At 41.4% G+C, this 15,834-nt stretch overlaps 2 protein-coding genes across 6 annotated transcripts in view; one reads left to right on the top strand and one right to left on the bottom strand.

Moving 5' to 3' along the window:
* Positions 1–15,834, bottom strand: part of capn5b (calpain 5b) — a 53,212-nt gene that overhangs the window by 14,559 nt on the left and 22,819 nt on the right. For all 5 annotated transcript variants that reach the window (XR_311507.1, XM_005725382.2, XM_005725383.2 and 2 more), the window contains exons 3-5: positions 15,591–15,722; positions 4,328–4,536; positions 3,039–3,231 (exon numbers count right to left, since the gene is read on the bottom strand). Coding sequence is in view for 4 of the 5 variants with exons in the window: in XM_005725382.2 (XP_005725439.1) it covers positions 3,039–3,231; positions 4,328–4,536; positions 15,591–15,722 (534 nt within the window). In the remaining variant the exon portion in view is untranslated. The remainder of the gene's footprint in view (positions 1–3,038; positions 3,232–4,327; positions 4,537–15,590; positions 15,723–15,834) is intronic.
* Positions 7,410–7,892, top strand: ompb (olfactory marker protein b). Its single transcript, XM_005725473.1, has one exon. The coding sequence runs from the start codon at positions 7,410–7,412 to the stop codon at positions 7,890–7,892; it is 483 nt and encodes a 160-aa protein (XP_005725530.1).

The raw sequence follows: 15,834 nt of genomic DNA, 5'->3' as shown, positions 1-15,834 counted from the left end.
AAAGTCTTGGGTCAGACCTCTGTACTCCTTGTCGTCCCCATCAGTGATGAGGCCGACTATTGCAGAGTCATCAGAGAACTTCTGCAGGAAGCACTGGGTGGAATTGTGGGAGAAGTCTGCAGTGTAGATGGTGAAGAGGAACGGAGCCAGAACCGTTCCCTGTGGGGCCCCCGTACTACTGGAATGTGGAAATGTAGTGCAAAACCAATGGGTGACATCATATAGGCTATGTCCGTCATGTATACTGTCACGGACCGCCATGTCAGTATGTTCAACTTACATACCAAATATGATCAGTTTTGGTTAAAAAAGAGCAACGAACAAACTAAAGCAAGCTGCAGGGGCCAAAAAGCTAGAAAAAAAGGCAAAAAGGCGAGACTTCAAAAAGCTCGAGTAACCAACATCTGTTATCTTTTACATGAAATCTATGCTCGGAACAGCTTTTACTATGTTGTTCTTGCATAGAGGTGAGTCGGCTTAATGTTTTATTGGAAAAACTGAGCTTTGTAGAAAAGCTGCTATATTTATGTCTAAACAGATGGTGGCAGGAGAGCAGCAATTCTCAGTTTACTGGAGGTTCAGACAGCATAAAAGATGGACGTAGCCTCCTGGTCTTCAAAGTTAAGCACCTGAAACCTGAATTCTTAGGTGTATCTTGTCCTGTACCTCCCAGCCGGCCCCGACAGATGGGAAAAGGAGGTTTCTCCTTCCCGCTTGCTCATAAAGGGTCGTCTGATTGATGGGGGTTTTTTTTCTGTTATTGTGAGGTCTTAACCTTAGAATCTCAATCACCTACAGGCGACTCTTGTTGTGATTTGGCGCTATATAAATAAATAAATAAATGCAATTGAATTTAATCTTTTTAAAAGGCCAGCAGGGGGCTGCTTATCTTATTGTAAAAAGACTTGGTTATACAGAAGTTCATGGGAAAATGGCCCTCAGCTCCCTCTGGGACCTCAGCGAGCACTTTCCTGATGGCTTTATGGGCTCGTGCTCTAGTTTCAGATCACACTGAATAAAACATTAAGATCATCTTGCAAATTACAGTAACCACTGCTACTTATATAGTATCTTTCTACTCCGTTTTGAGTCACTTGCTGATATCTATACCTAAGCACTTTTATCTAACATTTACACACACCCACATTACAATGAATGCATCAGGGTATTCAGAGTTCAATATCTTGCCCAAGGATACATCAAAATGTGGACTGTAGGAGGCGGGGATCGATCCACCAACGTTCTGATTGGTATACGAACCGCTTTAACACCTTTTAGTGTCAAAAAGACAGGATTATCAATGCTATCCTCGTTGGCCAATGACTGCCGACGTCAGTCAGATCCACACTTCATCATCTTTGGTTTCAAAACATCAAGATGTCAACAGTGAAAATGCTCAGCTCGAGGTGCAGAACAGGATTTCAGTAACGAGTGGGTGACATCAGAGTGGCTCCATCCATGTTTAAGGCTGTCTATGCTTCAAAATGACAGTCCTAATAATAGTGTCTTAGCATAGACTCTATTAAGATTTATTTGACCCATTTATTGTACTCAAATTTGTCTGACTTTCTACTTTCCAATGTTGCAAATAGCTGCAGTGAATATTTGTTATTTTTCCTCCTGAATATTTTCAAGGGCTTGCTCAAAGGGAATGTAAAGTGCCCTGAAATGAATGTTGTTGTAAGGCTGGTGCTATTTAAGTGAAAATTTAATTGACCCTAAATGAGTTCCAAGAATAAATTTTACTAACAGCAAAAAAAAAAAAGGAATGAAAGACCGATTTCTGTCTCCTTAAATTATTCAAATAAAAACAGAAGCTCTTGCAAAAATAATAATTTCCTGTGCTCAAACACATATGAGCACACACACATATAACTTGTAAATTAGAGCCAGAAAATAAATACATAAAATAAAATAGAGACTCGAAGAAACTTCATACATAAGTTTGACTGTTGTTGCATTTCCAGCACTAGTACCTTACAGCTACAGTTATGTGTCGTCAGGGTGCAAAAACCTTGTGTGTCATTTCAGTATAACTAACAGCAGAAAAAACTCAAATTAGTAACAGAACGTGATTTTAACTGACTATTCACGTCTTTACATTATAACTTTAATACAAATGGCCATAAATTTGTCCTGGTTTATAAGTGAGTTTTTATTGGCTTCTCTTTTTCACTGGAATGGACCGTTTATTAATCCCCACATTAAAACCTGCTTTTGCTAACAGGAAGCCTATAACAATACCCGGGTCTGGTTCTTCAAATGCTGAGGACAGGAAAAGGCACACAGGCAAAAATCTGAAATGTTGCGCACAATGGCACCTCGTTCGCACATTAATTATAGCACAAAGTTGAAGAGCCTTTGAGAAGAGCTCATTCGGAGATTCTGAGATGGCTGCTATCTTTGCCAGACAATTGAATGTCTTTGGAAAGTCAGTCACGACAGGCAGAGGTTGGTTATTCATCCCTGGATTTTAAATCAGAATAGAAAACGTTCTAATTATTAAAGGGCTCTGGGGAGGTCAGCTGTGGGTGATTACACAGTTTTCAGACAGCAGGGTTTTGAATGCTGTTGAAATGCCAAGTGCGAGTTTCCCGATGGCTTTGTTTCAAAAGTCAGGTGCTTGAATGCATCTTTAAATTGCACTCTACCTCTGTGCTATTGCACCTGGATAAAGTGCGAACAGCAGAGACTGACATCCTCTGACTATTGGAGTGGGATGAGGTTTAAGTTCCGACTAAAATTACTCCATCAGCCGGTTGAGCTGCAGTTTAGACCAACATCTTTGACTCTGACCTCCAGTAAGAGAGTTTTTGTGCAGTAATTTGCGCATTAATTACTGAAGTATGGCCAGAAATTGAACTGTAATCCAAATTTTAGTCTTAACAAAGAAAATCAGCTTTGATTTGAGGGCTGTGTTCAAGGTTTTCTTTTGGTGCTTCATATTCATATATATACATCCAACAAAAACAAGCATGTTAGAATAACTGGTGATTCTTAGCGTGTTCTTTAAGCTGAACCTTTTGCACGGTTCTTACCCTGATGGAGCAGCTGATGAGGCCGTCTCTGTTGTGGACTTTGAGCACGCGTTCAAACAGCTGGTTACGGGCCGCCTCGTCTGTGGCCATCTGACCCTCCAGCAGGTCCACGGGCTCAGAAACACCACCCGTGAAGTCCACCAGTGCGTCAGCCGTGTTCCCCCCATCCAAAGCCTCGTAGCAGCCGTAAACCCTGCAGGAAGAGGGAACAATTTCATATACAGTTCCTATTTTTTTGGGACAGTCGCAAAACAGGTTACTTCTGACTGGTTAAATGTGGTAACAGAGATAAGGCCATGATGTGTTTTGTTTTTGTGTTATTTATTTAGAGAATTTTCCAATTTAAAATCGAGTTACAGATACCGGTTACAATTAAATGACTAAGTGTAAGCAATAAAAATAGTTCAGCAAATCTATAAAATCAAACTGACGTACAAAATACTGAGAAAATGTACATCACATCGAACTGTGCAATCACATCTTTTAACCGATTTATCTCTTTTCCATGAAAGAACTAAAAGAGCAAACTTGTGCATATGAATGAGTGTTGATCTCTGGAGTAATCTGCCCACAGATGTGACTCATATGAACCTTTTTAATATGAAAGGCACAAAAGAACCGCTGACCTTCATAAAGTAATGCACTTTTATTTCCAGTCTGTTTTTTAGCTGTCTTATGCTGTTGACTCTACAACAGATTGTAGAGTTTTATGTTTTTTGTTTAAAAATCACAAAAAATATGTCATATTCACAGGTGTAGCAACAGAAATTTACACTTCATTGTTTTACACTTAATTCCTGCATTTTATTTAAATTTTGCTTTCAAGCTTATGGTAAAAATGTCTATTTATTAATGTCCAAAAAAAGGCAGAGAGTGTTTTCCGCATAGCTTTAAAATTATTTTTGTTATTTGATATCAATGCTGAGTCATCCACGTCTAAAAAATGATTTACTCTTGTGTCGTCTTGTGTTTTATGAAGGACATAATAAATCTTTGTATCGGGCTGCTTTTGGTGTTTTTGCTTTGTGGACAGAAACCTGCTGAAATGTGCTCGTCTCGCCTGTTCACTGATAAATGATAAACGTTCAGCACAGTTTAACACATCTTACAAATTTCTGTGTTATGGGATGATTTCTAGGAATAATGAATGTATCTGTGATGGTAAAAATTTTTTTTTAATGACACCAATATGTGACCACATCCTTGGTGACTCTGTACAAGCTCCATAAATCTGACTCCGATGGATTTATAGTCGAGTTTAAGTAAAATCTGCTGCCTCTGATGCTCACTTGGCATAGGCTTTCTCCACCAGGGCGCTCCAGAACTCGTTGCTGTCGTTGGAGTGGCAGTAGACCAGCTGGTTGTCCACCGTCGGTAGCCGGTCATCAATCACCACGTCCACCCACTCCCCGAAGCGCCAGAAGCGAAAGTGGAAAATCCCAGCGTAGGAGTCTGGTTTTTCTGTATCCCACTCCTGCTCCTTCCAGTCTGGAATGACCTACATGGTGGAAGAGGACAGGGGAGCAGAGGGGCAGGTAAGCCAAACAAATAGCCGTTGGTCCATGGAGCACAAATAATATCATAGTGGAGTGGGCAGGCGAAGCGAGACCACCGTCCCCCTCATGTCTGCTGTTGCGTTCAGGATTAGGGGACAAATTTATAACCTTGGCTTTCACAGTCATAAATCCAGCTGTAATAGGACATGGGTGAGAGGTAATAACTGTTTGACTGCAGTGTGTGTGTGTGTGTGTGTGTGTGTTTTGGCTGCCTGCATTTCCTCTGGCCCAGCGAAATGCCCATAACCAGACTCCATTTTGTGAACTGTAGTTAGTTTTTTCACAGGGGAGGTAAAACAAATACACGTATCAGGAATTTCTTGATGACCTCAGAGCCCTGAGCAGACACAGAGCAGTGTTTCCTGCACAGAGACGTGGCTCGGTAACCCAACTTTGAGAACTTTTGACCTCCTTTTGACCAAGAGAGCAACATTACCTGCAACTCATTTATTAGTTTACAGTCCTCTTATTTTCAAAGTTCAAAGTTTCAAAGTGCTCTTCCAGGCTCAGGTCCCTCAGGTCTTTGATATCTTTCAGCTACGGTGAGAGACACTGACTCCACCGTACTGGACTGAAACCGGTCACGGCAGTCGTCCTTCTGCTCTGGAGAGCCCCTGTGTGCTGGAGGGTCCCTTTAACCACACCTGCAGCAGGTGAAGTAGTGTTGCACCTACAAGAAGCTCACAATGTCTGCCACCACCACCTTGCAGTCTGAGACAGTGGCGCTGGAGTCGGTCCACACAATGGAGAGGCAACTAAAAACTGCCCTAAGTGCATATAGTTATCACTTAACTGATTTAAGAAAGCATGCACACGTGTATGAATGCAGGACTGCACATGTAAATATGTATTTGATATATAACTCGCCATTTAGAATACTGACTCAATGCAGGCAAAAAAAGCTTGTATTTCAGTCTTTCTTTAATAATGAAACCATCTATTATGATAATCTTAATCACACCCAAATTTCCTAGAAAAGTGCAAACCAAAGTTAAATGACAACATTTTTTGACTGATATCGATTAAAATAAAGAAATATCTGCAGCAGACAGGTTACAGTCTTTGTTAATATTATGGTATTTCTATTATAGCCTCTCACTCTCCTTCTGTTATAGAAACAATGCTGTGCCAGTCCAGCAAAGTTTGGTTCCTGACGCAATGAGCAAAATTCCTCCCAGAGGTTTTTGACATGTCCCCAATCTCCTTTCACCAACCCAGTGTTAGTTAAGCTAAGTAGATGTTTAACCTCTTTCATATGATCAGATATTAATGTCTGGTTACGCCCAATTCTTTGTTTTTGCTACCTTAGACTGTTATGCATGCTGCTGTGTGTGTTTGTGGTTGAGAGTGCAGAGTCCAGGGCTTTTCCTTTTAGCTCTACTTTAGTCTACGGTAGCTCCCACTGTATGTTTGAATTTCACTCCCAGCTGGTCCGCATATGTGTGGCAAGCAATATTTTATCTCAGTTTTTTCATTGAACACAACTTCCTGCTGCAGGAAATCAGTCAAACAGCCAAAATAATGTTAATCCCAACAGACTGCAGACAGCAGAAATAAACATGTTTACATCCTGGTACAAAGAAGAGCTTTGTTCTCTCCTCCTCATCAGCTGCTCTCAGACTGATTTGGTTCTATAACTCACATATTTAAATGATGATTATCTTCATACTTTCTGCAATGAAATGAAATCAGTGACCGGACAACATCCAGAAACGTACAAGGGGACACAAGTGATTTCTGAACTATAGCGTGGTGTGATTGCTCTCATCTTTTATGAAATATCATTTCACTGTGATCCCACTGCGGCTCAGAGTCATAACGGAGCACCTTATGAACACCAGAAGTGACCTGCAAAAAGGGTGTCTGTGAAGCCTCTATCAGCATGAATACAGTCTCCAATAAAACCTGCAAATGATGCAGAGAGCGACAACATGTGTGACTGACTGTCCCAGCAGGAGTTCTTGGAGATGTCAGGGTGCGCTAACTGAACAGCAGTTACTGTCAACCCTCTCTGCAGGAGGTGACACCCGCTGATGGAGAGAATCTGGCCCCTCCAGAGCTCTGAGAGGCAGCAACAGCTCCTTTTTACAGGCGAGGAGAAGGAAGAAACAAAAAAAACTAAGCACCACACCACAGAGTCATTTCGTAATCCTTCGGGAAGCAATCTCTCTTGCACTCCACCTTCGCTGCTACTTAGTCTCTGTCTCTGCAGTGTGCATCTATCTCAGCTTTCAGCTGTGCAGTGCTGTTATACAGCAGCTGAACTCTGGAGGGAAAGTGACCCAACGACTGACCAGAGACACAAGCACAAAGCGCCGCGGGTTTCCCCTGCTGCCACATAAGAGGAGTGAAGAGGCTTTCTTAACACTCCCTTCTTCTTATCCTCAGATGATAGAAGCCCACCCATTACATGCGAGGGACCACCTGACTCTTACTTCTGGCATTCACATTTGTTTTACCACTCATGCAGGCTTCCAAAATCTAGACGACACTTCATGCAATAAATGTGTTACAGTTAAGAATCTGTATCTAAGGAAGCAGAGACGCAAACGAATGTGACAAACACTATTAAGCACATCTCCCTGAGGGCTAATCCTGCACTGTGGTTGCATCTTGTTTTCTCTATCTCCTTCTGTAGTTCTAAGTAAGACCCGCCTCTACTATCAGTAGTACACGCTCATGTGTAAGCCAGCAGAAAGGAGCGGAGCACAGGAGAGTCTGGACAGAGATAAATTATCTTCGACACAGCTGCCGATCTAATCCAGCCTTGCAGTTGGTATTGACCTCTCTGCCTGTCAAGGTGTGCCCTCTGAGCATGTCTAAAGAGGTGAAGCTGCCCTTCCGGCTGGACGTGGAGCTGACGGAGGTGATGCGCCTGCGGGTTCAGTCCCTGCAGCAGCGCGGGCAAAAAAGGCAGGAGGGCGAGCGCCTGCTGCAGGGCAATGAGGCCGTGTACCGGCTGGACTTCTCAAACCAGTCCCTCCAGTTCTTACACTGGAAGGTGTGGCTGGCCCAACCGGGCCGCCTCACCATCATGGGTACCTCGCAGCTCTGGACGCCTGACCTCACCAACCTGATGACCCGTCAGCTGCTCGAGCCGGCAGGTGTTTTCTGGAGAGCAGCGGGCGATGGGGACGACGCGCCGGTCCAGTGCTACGAGGCTGACGCTGACGAGTTCGGTGAGAGGATCGCGGAGCTGGCCAAGGTGAGGAAGGTGATGTACTTCTTGTTTGCATTTTCAGAAGGCTGCAGCCCAGAGACGGTCGACTGCTCCATCACCTTCACAGTGGACAAATAAGACTTGGCGTGTATGATCTCGGACAGATACTTGGACTCATCTTCAGTCCTTGTGTGCTTTCAGTTGAGGAACCCGCTACTATAAAGCCAGCCCTCTGTCTCCTTTCATGATTCCTCCCCTCTAAAATATCGACACAGGCCATATGACATCCTTTAAGGACTCAAAAACACTTTAGTGATCAAAACAGGTTATTGTTTCATAACTTTGTATCAGATCATTGAAATAAATCCAATCATTCTAAAAGGCGTATCTGCATTTTCTTAAGTGCTTTGGGTTTGAGTGTTGAACAAAATTGTTATCCCATCTCTAACTCACAAACAGCCAGCCCTGAAGGGTTTGCTGGAGCCGATTCCCACACGAGATAATGCATAGAGACAGTGTTTACTTCTGTGGATGGGTGCAACTATTCCCCAGCGGACGAGGGGAACAGGTTCCTGCCACCTCATCGGTCTCTGTCTTACATGGTGACCCTGACAAACAAGTGAGGAGATGCATGTGGATTTCACCTCTCTGCCTCCTCCTCCTCCACTTCTTCCTCCTGCAGGCTCGCCCTGACTGCTTTCAAACTGCCTCAGGGGATGAAATGCTAACTGTGAATGAGAAGACAAGTGTCTGGAAAAGTGTGAGAGAAAAAGGAAAATAACCCAGACGACAGGAGGATTTAGACTCGTTTCTTGTCCGTACAAAGCGTGTGACTAACATGCAACTCAGAGGCTCGGTTTTGCTTAAAAAAAAAAAAAATCTAACTCTGCATATTCTCAAGAGTCTCAATTAAATCGATCTTGCCAACAGTGTTGAATGCATGAATATGAATTTTCACCGACTGTCCTCATTGGTATGTCTTCTCTGCTCACTCTTTCCTGTCGCCCTGTGACTGAGAGGTAAACTAATGCACCAGAGAAATAAGCCCACCGGTCATCCCATTATCAAGTGAGGATTTTTCTCATTAACACAAATAAAAGAACATCAAAAATTACACGTTAAAATATTTCCAGAACTATTTGAAAGAACTTTAAAAGCTGGCAGCTTTTTGCAGGTAATTAACTGGTACAAAAGTACAAAATGTTTTGAAGTAGGATCTCCAGGGAGATGTGTCTGTTCCTGGGAGACTTGGACCATTTACTTGTTTTGCTCTCACAGGAAGTAAAACTAGCAGGAAACTAAGTAAATGAGGATGTCTATCCTCGCTTACAAGACCTGACACTGGCTACTTAATGCATTCAAAAACTGTGAATTAAGAATAAAGGATTCTAAGATTAAAGCCTAATTTTTCATGAATTAAATGAATTATCTTGCCCAAAAAAGAAAAGAAAAATAAACCTGTTACTTTGTTTCCTGCACATTTACATTTCAATTCATGACATTTTTATATGGTTAGCTTTTAGATGGCTTGAAAGATGTCCCAGCTATACTTTGTTGACATATTTTGGTTTATAGGGAAAACTTAAACTAAGCATCCACCTGGAGCTGATCTGGACTTCCTGTGTGACGACCGGTTAATGTTTCGGCACTAGAGCCCAATCAGGTTGTGCGGTATGCCTATCACCCCCCCCCCGAGATTAGTAATAACTGCTAACCACAGGTACAGAGGGAGTCAGTAATGTCTACTCATTAATGTGGCGCTATCCACCCTCCATGCTACACGACAAAACCAGAACAGGGCTACTGCTACTGAGAGAGAGACTAACAAGGGATTTTTTTCCACTTTGAGCATGAAAAAAAAAAAGAATGTAGACTATATGAGTGGGAGCACCCCAACAGCTAAAACGGTACATAGTAACAACTAGCTCATTCAGTCTCTTGATATATGTGTAAAATGGTCCACCTGTCTCTCCTCCAGTCTCCACCACGACCTCCTAACACACAAACACAAAAAGCACAGGAAAGGACACAAACCTGTATGTCTGTGGAAGCACAACCGCATTAAATCTCTATTAAAAAGAAACAAAAATCCTCCTCCTGTTTACACTTGTTTTGAGGCAATGACTGCAAGTGTTGGTTATATTCAAAGGTGCCGACATGAAACCATAGCAAGGCAGATTATTTCAAATAAGAATAATGAATTTCAGTTTACTTCAATAAGTAAGGAATCACATGAACCCAAATAAGTAAAACACTTGTTGACAGTGGGAAGGAAAAACTCCCTTTTAACAGGAAGAAACCTCCAGCAGAACCGGACTCAGGAAGAAGAAGGAAGACAGGGCAAAAGCCACACTATGGAAGAGAGCCAGAGATTAATAATAGCTAACGATTAAATGCAGATGCAATGTGTATAAACACACAGTGAGAGAAAAGGTGAGTGAAGAAGAAACACACAGTGCATCATGGGAAGCCCCAGCAAAATGTGTCCCTATACATTTTTACTCAATAAAATGTGTCCAAAATGAGGAATGAAGAAACTCTGGTTCCACGACAGAGTCAGTAATAAATGTTTTAAAACCTGGATGTATTTTTTTTTAAAAAGTGTATTATAATTTATTATGTAACAAATTCTAATGACGAAGAACAAGAAACAAGAAAAGAATGAACAAGTGGCAACATCTTGGGAAAAAAACACAGCGGATGCTGATTGGAAGTTTCCTTTAGCAGCTGCAGGCGACGCTCACTGAGCGGAGCGGATATTTTCCAAATGACCCTACGTGTCTGTACTTTCTTGCAGGTGCTGATTGGAGGGTCATCTGCGGCGTAGACGACACCTGGGCCTGTGCTGAGTATGCTCCGCTCCATAAAAACTTCCTCCCGCCTGCAGATTATTTCACGAATTTACTTCCTTTTTTCTCCACGTTTAAGCTTTACATTACTAACATACTGTTATTTAAACACTGCATCTTCTTGTGGTTTTTTGTAAGAAAAAAGAAGATGTTTTTCTCAAGTCAAGGTGCAAAAAAGAATTTTAAAACCTCAATGTGACAGAAAACAGACAAAAATCCCAAAAGAAATGTTAACCTGGTTTGAATATTTTGATACTGTTTTGAAACTGAAGGTGCTCTAAAATTAGGTGCAGTTACCTCGTACCGTGCCCGAGTATGATGGACCCTCTTCTGGTCTGTGTTTACACTGACTACACTTCGTTTTGCATCTGAAATAGTCTCTCCTGTTCAGGCAGGACACAGTTGAGTTTATGATTTACAGCATTTTGTGGCTTTACAGGAGCAATTCTGGAAGAAGTGCCACACTTTTATATGCCTACAGCAGCCCTGAGAGGTCAAATACACTGGAACTTAAACACCTTGTTTATTTTGTAATTTACCTGACGTGTCCAGTCTGTCCTAGCCTAGTCTTTATGTTTTTGTCCTCAGCATCTCCTGTGAGAAGTCAGTTGCGTCCCGTGTCTGGTTTCTGTGTCCCTGTTTAGTTCTGTCAATTTAGTATGTCTTAGTCCTTGTCCCAATGTTCCTGCTTTACTTTGACAGTCCCTTATCTCATTAGATTCAGTTCATCTGTTTCCCCAGATGTGTTCACTCTGTCCCAATCTCCTCTTGTGTATTTAAACCCTATCAGTTTTCTATTCTTTGTTGTTTCATCCCTTGCAGTTTGTCTTTTGGAAGATTTGAAGGTTTGGTTGGATTATTTGTTCTTGGCTTTCATCTTGTTTGTTTTGTAAGTGGCTCAGCAATAAAAGTTTTAGTTTTATAACTTCTTTGCCATGTGTACGTGTGTAGGCAGCACTCCGAAAACTCTATTTTAGTAGAACTAAAAGACCAGGTGGGCTCCAGAGGCGAATGCAGGGAAAGCTACAAATTTCACACAAAAACTTAATTCCTTTACTTGTGTGCATGCATTTTAAAATTGCATAAAACAAGCCTACAAGTGCACCTATCATTACAGAACGCCACCTGGGGCTTCAAAGAAAGGCCTACTGTGGTGATAATGCACCTACAGGTGTCTGATAACAACTGCAATGCACCAGAAAAATGGCCTGTGAATTTTAGCTGTTAAATTACAGGAACAATTACACTGCAGGTAGATGGCAATAATCAACACAAACATGCATTCAACAAGCTCAGGTGGATTAAGGAAGATTTACAGTGATTCTAATCAGACATGTGCATCATTTAAAAAAAAGAAAAGACATTAACAAAGTAGGAAAAACCAGAACAAAATAATCAGCCAAAACTAAAGACCTAAGAAGGGAAATAAGCAGAAGACATGCTGTTCCTTGAGGATGGACCTGATCAAGCTGCCATGTAAGCATCCCCATGTGTACTCGGCCTAGTTCCACAATACAGCATTTCTCTAGAACAGGCTGAGGCATCTTGTTTCAAATCCCATTAAACCTCACTAATCATTTTGTTTCCTCTATCAGCACGTGAAAGAACATCTCAGAATCATTCTGATGCCAGAGACTTCAAACCGGCTCAGCACAGTTCAAATAAACTGCTCTTTATTGACAAAACGCTGCAAGTTTGTGTGCTCGAGCTGGTGATAGTGGATGTGTGATGCCAATCAGGATGCAAACACTTGTTTATTTAAATCTGTGTTTAAAAGGCTTCAAATTGACTTTTCATTGCAGCGAACTACATCTCTGAAAGTAAGGACCGCTGCGTGAAGCTCTCTGCGGTCCATTTAAAGATCTCCAATGCACCTTTATTCAATTAGCAGAGGTAGCAAACAATGGATGAAATCTGTTAAAGCACTGTTGCATCTCCTTACAACAAACCACACTGCTGGACAACAGCTATGACTGATTAATAATGACATCCACTTTTCACCTATTACCCATCTTATCAAATAGAATCAAAATGCCTAAAAATAAATCTTGAAAAAGACACCTGCTAAGGCTGATCACAATGCAAAACCAACACGAGAAAATCAGAAGAATATCAGATTTTTTTCTGCATAAAACTTTTTTTTTCAAATTATAAATCTGCCATAGATGTCACAAAGACAGAAGTTCCACTTGTGAATTAATTCTGGATTTTTATTACAGTGAAAAAACATACTAGCGGCTGCCAGTGCTACCCCTGAGCCTCCTAGTAGATGCTCCAATGAAAGTCTTAGGTGACACACAAGAGCACAAGATGTTCAGAAAACCTGACCTCTGACCTTATGAATTTTAGTACATACACATATGTTTTTTTGATGAATTTGAAAGTCCTACGTTGCCTCGTTTTCGAGTTATCGCATTCACAGACTTGGATATCCACACCGCCTGCCAGTCACAGCACCAATAATACTCCATCAGCCTTTTATGGCTGAGGGGTACACACGTCTGCATTCACTGGTGAAGTAGTCGCCACTGCAAGCTTGAATAAGCCTCACCAGAGCTAAAATGCTAATATTGCTACAGAGCAGGAACCTCTGAAGTCAAAGTGGAAACGCCAAAAACTGCAGTTCCTTCAGTCAATTCTAAATTTTTAGATTACTCACTGATTTAAACTGTATTCAAATCAGGGCTATTTTGAGTGTCAGTTGCATACCTTTTGAAGCATTCAAACAGGCAGGTGTGTTTGAATGCTAGCTAACCAGTAATATTTTAAACTGCATTATAAGAGCATTATAAGTCTTGTTGCTTTTCATTTTATGAATTGGCTAAAAGGCAGACAAGGCACTGAATCCCGAATAGTAGTCTATATTGTAGGTTGTGTAGGCTCTGTGGTAGCAGGTTATATAATTGTTATGCGAGTGTATTTCGAGCCTTGGCCTCTTCTCCATGGTTTGATCATTCAGGTTAGCTGAGGGGGTTTACCATGCATACATTAATGGAGTGCCAGCAACGGTCCATAATGCACAACGTGTGGTCCAAACACAAAAACCAGAAATGTACTCTCCAAAGCTGTTGTGGTTCTACAGCACAAACACACACCCAGAAGAGGAAAAGAAACAAGAAGAAGAGATAAACAAGCAAAACAGGTTCCTCTGATTTAAACTGAAACCACTGGATGCAAATCGTGTCTTTCTGTTTTTATTTTTGTTTTTGTTTCCATTTAAGTCTTACTTTGGGGAAAATGTACCACACCTCTGAGCTGTATTGAATAACTGCCCAGACACATTGCAAAGATGGCTGCTAAGTGACAGGATTTGGTGTTAGAAGGGCTTACACTGATCAGGCATAACAAAACCGCTGTCAGGTGAAGTGAATAACATTGATTATCTTCTCATCATGGCACTTGTGGCACATATATCAGGCAGCAAGTGATAATTTTGTCCTCAAAGTTGATATGTTAGCAGCAGGAAAATAGGTAAGTTTGACAAAGGGCCACACTGAGATGGCTCGACAAGCTGGAGCCCTTGTGGGGTGTTTCCAGTCTGCAGCTATCAGAGGCAAACCAATGACAGGGTTTTTTTTATTTTTAGTTATTTAATTTGTCCAATCACCTTTGAGCCCCTGAAATGAAGGGACTGTACTAAAAAAAGATGCTTTAGTTCCTCACATTTTATCCACTCTTTGTTCAACCCACTGAATTAAAGCTGTAAGTTTGCACTTCAACTGCATCTTAGTTGTTTCATTTAATAATTCAGTGTTGTAATGTATGGAACCAAAATTAGATAAAAGTTGTCCATGTCCAATGTCCAAATATTTATGGACCTAACTGTATTCTGTCTTCTTACTGCTAAGTGTGCCCCTGCTTGCTTTAGCAGTGCAGAAACGCCTCTGCTGGTTAACCATGTAAAATAATAATAAAAAAACCCTCACTAATAAAAACCCATTCAGAGGACATCCATCTAGCCTTAGTGCTTCCAGTCTGTCCTCAGAGACTCCACATTAGACTCCACCATTCAGACTTCTACTGACTGATGCAGTCTGGTGTTTACTTCTTATAGTAATGTTTCCTAATGGATGCTTAAACACAGTCGAGCATATGATGCATCCCTTTTTTCCAATGTACTGTGCACACTTTTGCACAGGGACTTTCTCTCTTCAACTATGCCTCCATTACCTGGCCGATCCTCAACCAAAGGGTTGTGTGTGGTTTGTTTGGTAATGCTGGCAACTTTTCTAGTGAGAAGAAGTTATCTGACAAAAATGGACACTCAGCCATTAGAGGGAGCAAAAGAGCACAGCAGCTTTCAACTAGCAAGCAGCTGCAGTCACTAGTTTATTCGGTTTTAAAGGAATAGTTCAATATTTTCACAAGAGGTGGAGAAATGCGTGGGGAATTGGAACTTGAAAAATTACAATTTGTAACACTAAACATTTATAAAATCAAAAATCTGAAAAGCATGCTGGGTAATACTAGCTAGCTAGGTGGGTTTCTTGCTACATTCAAGATCCAAAAAGACATGGATAAAAATCAATCGTGGCTCAACTTGGACTGACTGTAAACAGTTTGCAAACACACTGCAATCAGTTTGAATCTGAACAATTTGTCTGCGACTCGTCTCTTTGCATTAAGGAACTCAAATTCAACTATCACAAACCGATAGCAGACCGACTCCATCTTATTGCTGTTTATCGCCAAACTTGCTTTGAAGATGACTGAGTGGTTGAAGCAACGATTTCAAAGTTACATTTCCATAATCTTAAAAAGATCCTAAATGCATTCCACCCATAGCTAATAACAAGCTTGGTCTGGAGTTTAAAAATACTCCCACCCACACTTTGTTTAAAATCATTTAAGTGCAGATTTACAGTAACAACAGACACAATGCAAACCAGAAGTGTTTCATCGGTGGGTTTATGTTTTCAGGGTTTAATACAAGATTAATCCAACCTTGTAATCAGGAAAAAAGGCAGAGGAAAAAACATGTTCTTACCTTTTGCCACAAAGACTCTCGGGAGGCCAGGCTGGAACACGCTGCGACAAACCAGCAGTTACCCAGCTGTCCCTGATGTAGATCGTGTGCACTGATGCCATCTACAAACAGGTGAGGGTCCTCACACAGCTCCTACACTCCCAGAGAAAGTCAAAAACACTTATGAAACACGCTGCACAGCCAGTACATGAGTAAAACCCTTGCAGGAACTCATACTATTATTTATATGTGTTTAAAAAAAAAA

Source organism: Pundamilia nyererei, unplaced genomic scaffold, assembly GCF_000239375.1.
Source record: "Pundamilia nyererei isolate P.nyererei 1_Seehausen unplaced genomic scaffold, PunNye1.0 scaffold00015, whole genome shotgun sequence".
Classification (NCBI taxonomy): Eukaryota; Metazoa; Chordata; class Actinopteri; order Cichliformes; family Cichlidae; genus Pundamilia; species Pundamilia nyererei.
Note: the sequence above shows the minus strand (reverse complement) of the source record. Positions and strands in the feature narration are given on the sequence as shown.

Excerpts from the sequence above, each read along its gene's own strand:
- ompb (XM_005725473.1), top strand. The coding sequence starts at position 7,410 with ATGTCTAAAGAGGTGAAGCTGCCCTTCCGGCTGGACGTGGAGCTGACG.